At 37.8% G+C, this 13117-nt stretch overlaps 1 protein-coding gene across 12 annotated transcripts in view; it reads right to left on the reverse strand.

The window, feature by feature from the left end:
* The window catches only part of CPEB3 (cytoplasmic polyadenylation element binding protein 3), a 195285-nt gene that overhangs the window by 87451 nt on the left and 94717 nt on the right, over positions 1–13117 (reverse strand). For 8 of the 12 annotated variants that reach the window (XM_046026531.1, XM_046026525.1, XM_046026533.1 and 5 more), the window contains one exon: positions 1882–1938. The exons of 2 other annotated variants lie outside the window; for them this stretch is intronic. In XM_046026531.1, the coding sequence (XP_045882487.1) occupies positions 1882–1938 (57 nt within the window). The remainder of the gene's footprint in view (positions 1–1881; positions 1939–13117) is intronic. 2 more of the 12 variants (XM_046026534.1, XM_046026524.1) reach the window with 1 other exon arrangement.

The raw sequence follows: 13117 nt of genomic DNA on the forward strand, positions 1-13117 counted from the left end.
TAAAGGCAGTAGAAGCAGAGGAAAACACTGCCTGCAAAGCCACTGAGCAAGGTTTCATGGGAGAGATAAGGCTTTTTGACTTAAATGTACAAACCAAGGATAGGCGTTGGGTAAGTAAATGAAAAGAAGGGAGGCCAGTACATGCGTGCAATGGCCAGACTGTGGAAAAGTACAGAGACTAGTTAGGGGAAGGTGAGGTGGGGAAAACGGAGATGATGAGGCCGGTGAAACAGGGAGAAGGCAGATGATGGAGATCCTTAATGGAGGACGACAACATGGACTAAATGATGTTTCAGAAAGAAAAAAACAAAAGAAGTAAAAAACAACAGAAATGAAAAGGGAAGGATGAGGCCCGAGACACTAAAGGAAAAATCTCGACAAGATTTGGTAACTGATCAGTGTGTAAGAAGAGGAGAGGCTAGTCCCTGCTATCTATCTTCCAGATGGTGTCTATTTTCTGTGTAAATTTGTCCATTCCTTACTCCTTCCCAAGAGTAACCAATTTTCTAGCAACATGAAAAATTATATGTATAGTACAAAATGATTTTTAGTAGTATTATTGCCATACTTTCAATTAAAAAACAGTAAGGTTAAAAATATTAAATGCTATTTATTTCCATAGCTTAAAAATAACCAACAACACAAATATTTTTCTTCACCATGATTTGAAAATAAAACTGACTATATGATTCCACCATGAAAGAAGTGTTGAGTATTAATTTGAATACATACTAGATTCTGCCAATTTTCATCCACTCAACAAATATTTATGGTGGAATAAATAAGAAAATACTATGAACTTGGGGTACCTGGGTGGCTCAGTTGGTTAAGAGTCCAACTCTTGGTTTTGGCTCAGGTCATGGTCTCAGGATTGTCAGACTGAGCCCCACATTAGGCTGTGCACTCAACACAGAGTCTGCTTATCCCTCTCTTCCTCCCCCTCTCCCCCTTCCCCCAATCTCTCTCAAATAAATAAAAATAAAATCTTTTTTAAAAAAAGAAATGAAAGTGAGTACTTTCAAAGCAACTTACATTTGTGGAATGCTTTTAGTGTACATGAATAGGTTTTTCCTCTCCCATTTTTTACACTATAATTTCACTAACAATCTTAAAGTTAGACAAGATTGGTTTTACTACTTCATGATTTACACATGATGATACCAGACAGAAGTAATAAAACAGTGATTACAACCTAGGTCTTTGACCCTAAATCTTATATTTCTCTGAAACACTACATTAGGTTTAGCCTACCACTTGAAAGTTATTTGAATGAACCACAAATACCGAAATGAACAGCATTACACAAATAAAAGCAACATTATTTTGTTCGGGTGTGATCAGGAGAGAATGCAAGTTTTATGGGGCTTAGAGCCTATACAAGTTGGGGATCCATATCAAGAAAAAGAACACAAAGATAAGGTTAGGAGCTTGGAGGGGGTCCCCTTGAAACTTAGGCTTCTTTAGCTTCAAGGTAAAGCTGCCTCTGGATATAACACAGAAGAATTCACCAGTCAACCTACTAAGATCAAGAATTGCCCTCTAAGATCTAACTTCTAAGTAGTATGAAAAGAACACTGCAGATAAAGGACAAAAATGTATGTATGATTGGCCTTTATTCTCTCAAGATCATTCATAATAAACCATGTAACAAAAATTTCCAGGTAGAAATAGTCTTTGTTATGTCTTTATTAGGATTAAAAGAAACTACCAACTAATAACAAAAAATAACTACAATAAAAGTGATGAGAATTATTTTGCTAAAATAAGCTAGAACATCATACCATACAATAATTATTGTTTTACACACACACAATATAAACACGCACACACTCATATTTACTCACAATTTGGCAAGCAAAAGATCTCATTAAAAAAATTTACCTCGTCTCCGCCCATAGCTCCTGGCTGCATGTAAACACAGAAGAAAACCATGGGTATCTGTATCAAAATGGTGAATTTAGAAATAAAAAAAAAATTCACATAAACCTTTTCTAAGTATTTTCAGTATTAATTAATCTGGAGATACTGTTCAACTTGATGGCAGAGATATTATATTAAAAAAAACCTTTATGAAGCACAAGTTAAAACACAATCTTAAAGAGAAATTCACCTGGATATGGCAGCCACTAGAAAAGATACAATGGGTGCTTAAGTTATACAGTTTTATAAGGATTTATATTGTGGTCCATTATCTATCAGATATAGATAAATAGAGTTATTTTTTTTTCTGATTTATAAATCTTCATTTGTGCTATATATTATCATTAAACATCATTTTAAAGAAAATCCATTCATTCTAAATTCAAAACTGTAGGACGTGGTAGTGATTCTTAATTTCTTCACACATGCGTGCACACACACCTACACACACACGCCCCATAAGTAGAGTCCCCTCAAAAACCACATAGAAATTTTATATACAATTAACTCTGGTTTTACAAAATTATGTTTGTGTGAAAATTTCAGTGAAGCTTCTCATGATCTCCCAATTTACTTTCCATACAGTAACACAGATAGGGAGAAAACAACATCTTTTCACCTAAGAAGTGAACTGAAAAAGTAGAAAGAGATTAAGGTACTAGATATCCAGGTCAGGATGAAAAATAGAGTGCTTTGAAGATTTTCTTCCCTTTCAAAACTCAAGGCCCACAGAACACATTATGACAACACCTAATAGAGTTAGGCTATGGTAGCAGACATAAATTGCTAGGAGATCCAGTCATCTAAAATAACTTTCAAAGTAGAAAGTTTGTCAAATTTGAAAACTCAAGGTCTATCAAATAAATGAGAACTTGATTTAATTCATTTTTTAAGGCATGACATGTTATATTAGCTTAACACAAATCAAAACAAAACAAAAAATAAATTTGTGATGACATATGCATTACAAGGTAGTACTGAAGAAAAATATTTCTCTCCTAGAAAAAGAATTCTGACTTTTCAGCTCGAAAATTGAAATATCAGTTGGCCAATCTAACCTTCTGCTAGTTACCTCTTTTCTTCAGATAGCATACCCTCACCTACACACATCTGGCCTCTTCATTTTCCCATTACATAAATAATAAAAAGAATTTTCCAGTTCAAGCCCTACCTTCCCCTTAACTCCTTCCATTACTATAATTTTCAATTAAAAAAACATAATCCCTTCTGAATTTACATAGCAGAACTGTTTACATCACTTACAAAAGGAACATATTATAAAAAAATTAAGGAGCTTTTATACTTTTCATTATGTAGAACCTGGAATTCATCTCCCCACAGAATGTATAATAAATGGTAGTTAGTTTCCCAGTTTGGCCCCCTAAAAGCTTACTACATTTATAATAATATGAGTGAGTTAATACTAATAGACAACACATAAAAAGAGATTATGTATGGGGGCGCCTGGGTGGCTCAGTCAGTCGAGCATCCGACTCTTGATTTCAGCTCAGCTATCGACCTCTATGTTGGGCTCTGTGCTCAGTACTGAGTCTGCTTGGATTCTCCCCCTCTGCTCCTACCCCTGCTTGAGCTTTCTCTCTCTCTTTCTCTCAAATAAATACATACATAAATAAAATCTTTAAAAGGAGAGATTAAGTATGTTGTAATATCATACCATTATTTCTTTGTCTCTTCTCCCATTCCCATGCCCAATGATGTCATGCTGTCCAACACCCCACTGCAAACTTTTTTTAAGAGAGGAAATAAAACATTCTGTATTTCAAAATTACTCATTTCTCTCCCAAACAACAAATTCCCATTCTTTCATTATATCTGATTTCTGGCCAGATGCTCAATGAAAAATAATCTGATTACAATTCTAAGGTACAAATGACTCATCAGGCCTTAACACCCCTAAAAGATAAATGAGAATGCTGTTCACTAGAGTGTTCAACTGCCAAATTTTCAGGTAATAGAGAACATGAAGTGATCAGATCCAGTCTCGGGGGTGAGAAGGAGCATCCTGAGTTGAGGAAGTAAGACTCGCAAAAGACATACTTGGGAGTTTTGGTCAAAGCTTCCTTAAATAGTTCATGATTTTGATTTTTTTTTTCTTTTTCCATTTCTAATTAAATACAATAAATTGGCTCACATCAGTCTGATGACTGATATGGGGGCAAGATAACATATGGAATAGGCAGCCAATTTAAAGTGGTGATATGAGATGCTTCAGTTTGCTTTCATAATCCATTGTGGAACTTAATTATGTGCTACCTTGGTTGTAATTTCAGTATTTTATCTATGATCCCTATGGTGATTATTATTATAGCAGCTACCACTTAATGAGTACGTGCTATGTACCAGAACAGTTCAAATTCAAATGCTTTACATGTATTAATGCCATTTAATACACCTGATAACTATGGCATAAGAATTCTTATTAGCCTCTTCTTAATAGATGAAGAAAATGGGACACAGAACTAAGTAACTTGCCTAAAATCTTACAGCGAGGAAGTGGTGCATTTGGAATATGAATCTAAGCACTCTGGCCCCAGAGTTCATACTTGCAACCACTTCACTGTACTGTTAAATTCCTAAAGGGCAAGGTCAATATCTTGTATTCCTTTTTATATCCTGTCATGCACCTGGTAGAATGCTCTGTACCAACCCAGTATTCGACAAATACAGATTGTTAGCTGAGTGTGTAATCAAAGGAAGGAGTAATACATGCCTTTAGAATATATGACATCTCTGTTGGTGATTAAAAGTTTGCTCATATGAAGGCCACTTGCAAACAGACTAATTAGAGTCAAACTCCTCCCTAAGGGAAAGGTAATGAAATGAACACCATGGAGAGAAATTTGGGAGCACAAAGTGCTTTCCCTTGAGAACAAATACAACCTTTTTTTAAAAGATTTTTTTTTTTAATTTATTTGACAGAGAGATCACAAGTAGGCAGAGAGGCAGGAAAAGAGAGAGGAAGGGAAGCAGCCTCCCCGCTGAGCAGAGAGCACAATGTGGGACTCGATCCCAGGACCCTGGGATCATGACCTGAGCCAAAGGCAGAGGCTTTAACCCACTGAGCCATCCAGGTGTCCCAAGAACAAATATAACTTTTTTTTTTTTTTTTAAAGATTTTATTTATTTATTTGACAGAGAGAGAGATCACAAGTAGGCAGAGAGGCAGGCAGAGAGAGGAGGAAGCAGGCTCCCTGCAGAGCAGAGAGCCCGATGCGGGGCTCGATCCCAGAACCCTGAGATCATGACCTGAGCCGAAGGCAGCGGCTTAATCCACTGAGCCACCCAGGTGCCCCCAAATATAACTTTTAAACAAGAGTACTGGACACATAAACTTACATGAGTCGGCACAAAACGATTTCACGTTAAAAAGGGGGGAGTAAATCTGACTAATTCCATCTGCATAATACATCCTATGCTAGTATAGATTTATACCAGATATAAGATATGATATATTTTCAAAGTCCTAAATAGTTTCTCCAAGAACTTTAATTCTTATTTGTCAACCATCATCACCATTACAGATAAAATTCATTTTGCCATTTCATATGTATTACTTTCAGAACTCAAAAAATTACATTTAATTTTTACAAGTCATGGTAATGGTTACCCTTGGCTGGGGGTATTAACCAGAATAACCCTGAGTGGGGGTTCTGGGGTGTTGCTAATGTTTTGCTCTTGATTTAGGTACAGGTTATATGTGTTCAACTTGTAAGAATACATCAAGTTAGGGCACCTGGGTGGCTCAGTGGGTTAAAGCCTCTGCCTTCGGCTCAGGTCATGATCCCAGGGTCCTGGGATCGAGCCCCACATCGGGCTCTCTGCTCAGCAGGGAGCCTGCTTCCCTTCCTCTCTCTGCCTGCCTCTCTGCCTACTTGTGATCTCTGTCAAATAAATAAATAAATAAAATCTTAAAAAAAAAAAGAATACATCAGGTTACATATTTATAATTTGTGCATTGTTTGGCATGTATGCTATAGTTCAATAAAAAACAAAAAATCACAAACATTTTAGATCATTTCACTAAGATAAAAGGTTATAATATTAATGTAGAAAATTCATAATGCTAATATTTATAGTCTTTAAATCATAAATCTGAATAATTTAAAATTGAAAACATTAAAGACTTTTTCATCCATCACAATAAATATAAAAAGGTATATGTACCAACTATGGAAAGAACCAAGATGCCCTTCAATGGACAAATGGATAAGGAAGATGTGGTCCATATACATTATGGAGTATTAGGCCTCCATCAGAAAGGATGAATACCCAACTTTTGTATCAACATGGACGGGACTGGAAGAGATTATGCTGAGTGAAATAAGTCAAGCAGAGAGAGTCAATTATCATATGGTTTCACTTATTTGGGGAGCATAAGAAATAACACGGAGGACACAGGGAGATGGAGAGGAGAAGAGAGTTGGGGGAAATTGGAGGGGGAGATGAATCATGAGAGACGATGGACTCTGAAAAACAATCTGAGGGTTTTGAAGGGGCTAGATTTCTTACTGTGACAGAAAGAAGTTACAAGGCTGGGGTGGGAAGTTGGGTGAGCCTGGTGGTGGGTGTTATGGAGGGTACGTATTACATGGATCACTGCGTGCGGGGCATAAACAATGAATTCTGGTAGACTGAAAAGAAATTTAAAAAATTAAAATTTTTTTTAAAAAGGTATATGTAGTTTACAACGTGATATGTCAGAGGTACTCTAAAAATAAGTTTATGTGATCAATGACTAGCACATTGTGAATGATCCTTTCACACAAATGTTATGGTTTATTAGGCATATGAGGCAACAAAATAAAATGGATCATCTGTTACTCTTTATGGCTTGGCCTACACTGGGTCTTAAATGGCTGTACTCAATACATGTGATTCCTTAAGAGCGTGTTATGATCTGATTTTAAAATCTAAACTAATTCTTCAGCTACATGGATTCAAGCAGATTTACTGAAGTTTCTCTAAGCAAAGTAACAACATAAACAGATTCCACCACAGAGGCTCGAAAATGACAGAGAGAGGGGAGAGAGGGAATGGGAAGAGGGACAGAGAAAGATCTCTATTCTACTGTGTATTAAAGTAGCTTGCAACATTTCAGAAACTTAAGCAGAGTTCCTGGGATGCTGTATGGTTGTAAAACAAGTGAACAAGATATAAAGACCTTAGTACATTTTACTAACTGGCTTGGAAATACCTGCCAAGACTGTTAAAAGTCAACTGGAGGAACAGATTGTTAACTACTTTTCTTGTAATAAAATCAGTTTCTTAAAAACACCTTGTAAACTTGGGGCACTTGGGTGGCACAGTCAGTTAAGTGTCTGACTCTTAATTTTGACTCAGGTCATGATCTCAGGGTTGTAGGATCAAGACCTGCATCAGGCTCCACATGGGGCATGGAGCCTGCTTAAGATACTCTCTCCCTCTGCCCTTCCCCCCCCCCCCCTTAAAAACAAAAACAAAAATAAAACCTTATAAACTTATGTTTTTGAATACCATTTCAGTATGCAAAATTAAATTCTATTCAAACCTCTAATGGTTCCTTTCAGTTTCCATCTAAGTATTAGTCATGCAAAAAATTCCACCTAAGGGGCACCTGAGTGGCTCATTCAGTTAAGCATCTGACTCTTGGTTTCAGCTCAGGTCATGATCTCAGGGTCATGAGATCAAGCCCTGAGTTGGGCCCTGCACTCAGCATAGACTCTGCTTGAGATTCTCTCTCCCTCTCCCTCTGCCCCTCCCTCTCCCTTTCTCTAAAAGAAAGGAAGGAAAGAAGGAACAATGAAAGGAAGGAAGGGGAGGGAGGAAGGGAGAGAGTGAAGGCAGTAGGTCTTAAAAAGAAATTCCACCTAAGATGGGTTAAGATCTTAAAATTAGTGCAAATATACCCCCATTCCCTAATTAGATTAACTTCCAAAGAGCAGGAGTGATGGTTTGTCCCATAAATGCTCCTCCTCTATCTTTGTCTTTAATATGGCAGGGAAGACACTTTTAGCCCAGTAATTCCCAAATCTGGCAAATTATAATTGAAAAGTGATCAGTTTTTCTACAAACAATATGAACTCAGTGTATAAAGATGATTTTTGAAAGGATGGAATGTATTTCCAACTGTTATATTCACATAAAGTGAATATAAGGAACACAGGAACACAAAAAAGGCCATGGAAGGTAATGGCAAGAAGGCAGCCTTCCGCCAATCAAGGAAAGAGGCCTCAGGAGAAGCTAACCCTGCCAGCACCTTGATCTTGGATTTCCAGCCTTCAGACTGTGAGAAAATAAATTTCTGTTGTTTAAACCATACAGCCTATGCTATTTTGTTATGGCAGCCCTAGTAAAGTAACATACCAGTCCATGGACACTTGAAAACCCCTTACTCTTAATTTAGCAAGACTGAAGAGCCAGTATTTCAAACCTATAAAGTTCCTGAAAGTATTTAGAAATTCCCTTTAGAATTTCTACAACTTTGTCATCCTTTAAAGAACTTCTCCAATTTTTTTTGTTTTATCTCATTATGACTACCACATCACTATTGTTTTCTATAAATCTTTATACTGCTATTTTATGAATTAAAATCAGTATTTTTAATAGGCATTTTTGTGGATTGGTCAGAAAAATTTCATTGTCATTAATAGCATATGAAACTGTATCCTACCTCCTAAACAACTGAACTTTTGCAATGTTCTGCTCTGCTCCACTGCTTACAAAATCTTATAGGAACCCTATAGATTTTAATGTTGCAATCTCACAAACAAAACAGGAATTCCTTCTTTAACCAACATAAAGGTGTTCTACCTAGTTCAACTAGAATACCTTAAAATCAAGAGTTAAAAGACTAAGGAGACTCACTTCAGCCTCTTCCAGTCATTTTTTTTTTAAGATTTTATTTATTTATTTGACAGACAGAGATCACAAGTAGACAGAGAGGCAGGCAGAGGGAGGAGGAAGGGGAAGCAGGCTCCCTGCTGAGCAGAGAGTCCGATGCAGGGTTCTATCCCAGGACCCTGGGATCATGACCTGAGCCGAAGGCAGAGGCTTTAACCCACTGAGCCACCCAGGCGCCCTAGTCATTTTTTTTTTTAAATGCAGAACTCTCTCTCCTCCAAAAGCTGAACCCCAACAGGTATGAGATATTTGTTCCCCAAAGTGTTACAAGGACCCAGGGCCCAACCTGTCATGTATCTTTCCCCCACAGTGGCCTTTAAAGTGCCTCCTTGGATGTTGGGTTTCCATAGAACATGATTAGAAAACTAAAGATCTACACTCTATGGTAGGACCATTCTTACTAGGTAGAAAGTTCTTTCTAAAACATACCTGTCTATTATCCTTAACCACAGATCCCAGCCTAATCCCACTTTTATTTGAGGGTCATTGCTTTACTCCTTTTGATTTTCTCTTTTCTATAAAGAAAATGTATTCAGCTACTCTCCATAAGAAATTGTTTTCCATAACCCATATCATCTTGAACATTCTCCCTTGGATAAACTGAATTTTCCAATAAAACAACACTTGTCTTTCCCAAGCTTCTCATGGGGACAGCCAAGAAACTTCACCATCTGACCTTAACTACTTTTCAGATCCTCATTCCTATTTTTTCATAAGCCTTTTTTTTTTAATTTTAAATTTTTTTCCATTTTATTTTATTTCTTTTCAGTGTTCCAAAATTCATTGTTTATGCACCACACCCAGTGCTCCATGCAATACATGCCCTCGATAATACCCATCACCAGGTTCACCCATTCCCCCACCTCCCGCCCCTCCAAAACCCTAGGTTTGTTTCTCAGAGTCCACAGTCTCTCATGGTTTGTCTCCCCCTCCGATTTCCCCCATCTCACTTCTCCTCTCCATCTCCCAATGTCCAAATCCTCATTCCTATTATTCTACAAATCAGACCTATATATTCCAGTCACATCAATTCAACCCACTCTTCCCATAGTATCAATATAATGTAAGGACTTATCTGTTCAGCATAAGAATCTAGATATCCATGTCTTGACAAGTATTCTTCTCTGATCCTAAGAAACCCCTAACCCCCTTGTCCATTTCCACCCACTATTATTTTTCTCCCATCTTGTTCAAAATATAAATTTAAGTCTCCTCTATACCATCTGGTAAGATCCATGCGTAATGAGTATTATTAGTTTCCAAAGTACATTTACCATATAGGTTACTTAAAGAATCTCAAATGTGATGTGTTATCAAAGTAATCACTTTAGAATTTCTAAGCCCATTTCCTAAATTCCTCATGAAAACAGAAAAAAAAATCAAAATCTGTATGTCTAACAAGACTTCTCTGGAAATAAACCTAAAGAATCTCTGCATTATACTGCTATCCCTACTTGGAGAGAGTGGGCATCCACATCTACTCACAGCAGGAGATGTCTATGCACCTTCACATGTGTAGCCTAATAGCATTCCATTGAGAGTAACTATCACCTCACTTTCAGAAGAACTTTACTCAGTGATAGAATAACTGACCCCCCCCCCAACCAAAAAAGGGAAGAAATCAAGAAAAGTCCTAAGAATTCTAATCACATGACACAGTATTTTTTGTATTTTACACAGATCAATCTGTCCAAATCAGGTGAGGCCTACAATAGAAGTATGCACCCAAATGTTTGGCATAGGTTCTCAAAATCCATTGTCTCTGAACCACTATGTCAAAATCTGATGAGGTCTCTTCAAACTTTATAGAAAAACTCAATTTCTAGACTGTTCAGGATAAGTAATACTTGTTAATCCTACATTTTTGAACTCCAAAATAATGTAGGGAACTAAAGAGAAAGAAGGAAGTGTGAATAAAATGGGTACTAATGTGCTCAGGAGCCTAAGCAGAACCAAAGGCCCAGCCCCTTGGTCACTATTCCTTGTGTTCTCCTTATGAACAAGGCTTTTCTCATGTGGGAAGGAGGGTTCCTTCATGGAAGAAAATTATAGAAAGGAAATAACTTGAGAATTTGGGAAGAGCTCCAGTAACATGGAATGCTACTCATTCAACTCACCCCTGCCTTGACCTCCGCAAAACAGCTTCCTTTTCTGGCCTGGACTTGGGAAAACCTCAGTGAACAATAAAGGCAGAGCATGCTCCACGAGGGAAGAAAGAATAGATGGGAATGCATAGCATAATCCTTCTGCTACTTGATTCCTTTATGCTCAGGTAAAGACAGACGTTGGCAAGAAGGAGTGGCACTGAATGTCCCAAGAGGTAATTTTTAAAAAAGATTTTATTTATTTATTTGACAGACAGATTACAAGTAGGCAGAAAGGCAGGCAGAGAGAGAGAAGGGAAGCAGGCTCCCCGCTGAGCAGAGAGCCCGATGTGGGGCTCAATCCCAGGACCCTGGAATCATGACCTGAGCCAAAGGCAGAGGCTATAGCCCACTGAGCCACCCAGGCGGCCCCCAAGAGGTAATATTTATTGTTCTTTTCCATCTACCCCTTGCTCACTGCTCACAGCCAAGTTTCATCCCAAATCAATTAAATTACAGTCTCTGGTGTGGTGTCAGAGGTATTTTCTATTTTTATTCCCATTTTGACTGGATAGCTGGGATTAAGAATTACTATTAACTCTTAAATTTCACATGACTGAAATCATATGGTATTTGTCTTTCTCTGACTGACTTGTTTCACTTAGCATATCCTCTATTTCTAGCCATGTCATTGCAAATGTAAGAGCTCATTCTTTTTGATGGCTGACTAATATTCCATTGTGCACATCCATGCGTGTGTGTGTGTGTGTGTGTGTGTATATACATCTTCTTTATCCATTCATCTGTCAATGGACATCTGGGTGCTCTCCATATTTTGGCTACTGTGGACATTGCTGCTATAAACATTGGGGTACATGTGCCCCTTCAAATCACTATGTTTATATCCTTTGGATAAATACCCAGTAGTAAAACAGATAAACACAGAGGAAGAGAAGGAAAAATAAAATAAGATGAAAATTGAGAGGGTGGAAAACTGTAAGAGACTCAACTCTAGGAAACAAACTGAGGATTACTGGAAGGGAAGTGGGTGGTGGGATGGGACAAGGGTGTTGGACATTAAGGAGGGCACATGATGTAATGAGCACTGGGTGTTATATGCAGCTGATGAATCACTAAATTCTACCTTTGAACCTAATTAAAAAAGAAAAAGAATTCCTGCTAACTCAAAAAGGAAAAAAGGGAGACTAGGGGGAAAAGAGCAAAAAACCAGAGCCTGAAATTTGTTAGGTGTGTACTTCTTGCCAGATCTGGGAACAGAAGCATTGCATCCTTGACCTTCCTGTTTGTAAAGAAGTAGTTAATAACTCCATTTAAAATAAAACACACACACAAAATAAAATAAAATAAAATAAAAAACACAAGTAACTTGTCTAAGGTCACAGAGCAAGTAAGTGATGGATCTAGGATTTACATTCAGATTGTTTGCCCACTGCCCACCGCCCCCCCCCCCCGCAAACTTCATTATTTCCACTTACATTAGGGAGAAAAACCCCTTTGGTTAGATATCAAAGGTGTAAGTATGCAGAGGAAAACAGAGAAGGCAAAGTTTCACCTACTTAACTTTACCCAGGGGTCATCTGTATACTAAGTTTGTTCAAATATCAGACTCCCTGTCGGCACATACTAAAAGTCTGATTAGAAAGGTGGTTAAGGGGTGCCTGGGTGGCTCAATGGATTAAGCCGCTGCCTTCAGCTCGGGTCATGATCTCGGGGTCCTGGGATCGAGCCCCGCATCGGGATCTCTGCTCTGCGGGGAGCCTGCTTCCTCCTCTCTCTCTGCCTCTCTCTCTGCCTGCCTCTCTGCCTACTTGTGATCTCTCTCTCTGTCAAATAAATAAATAAAATCTTTAAAAAAAAAAAAAAAAAGAAAGGTGGTTAAAATTCCTGGCCTTAACAAGGGAGACTATGTTCTGAAAGTAAAACTGATCATTCTTGGAAATGCACTTATTCTCCACAATCAATAAAGTATTATTTAGCTAATGTTACTAAAGAAGCTAAATGAAACCTAAGTGATCTTTTTGGGAAAATCCAAAAGAGTAGAAGTCATACTAGAGTAAGGGGCTGGGTGGCAGAATAATCTTTATGTCCAAACCATAGACATATGGTTGGTTGGAGGAAATCAGCAAGTTCCTTCACCTTTTTCAGAAAATGAAGCTACTGCCATGTTTTAAACAAGGCTGCAATAAAGATGA

Source organism: Meles meles, chromosome 13 (genome assembly GCF_922984935.1).
Source record: "Meles meles chromosome 13, mMelMel3.1 paternal haplotype, whole genome shotgun sequence".
Lineage (NCBI taxonomy): Eukaryota > Metazoa > Chordata > Mammalia > Carnivora > Mustelidae > Meles > Meles meles.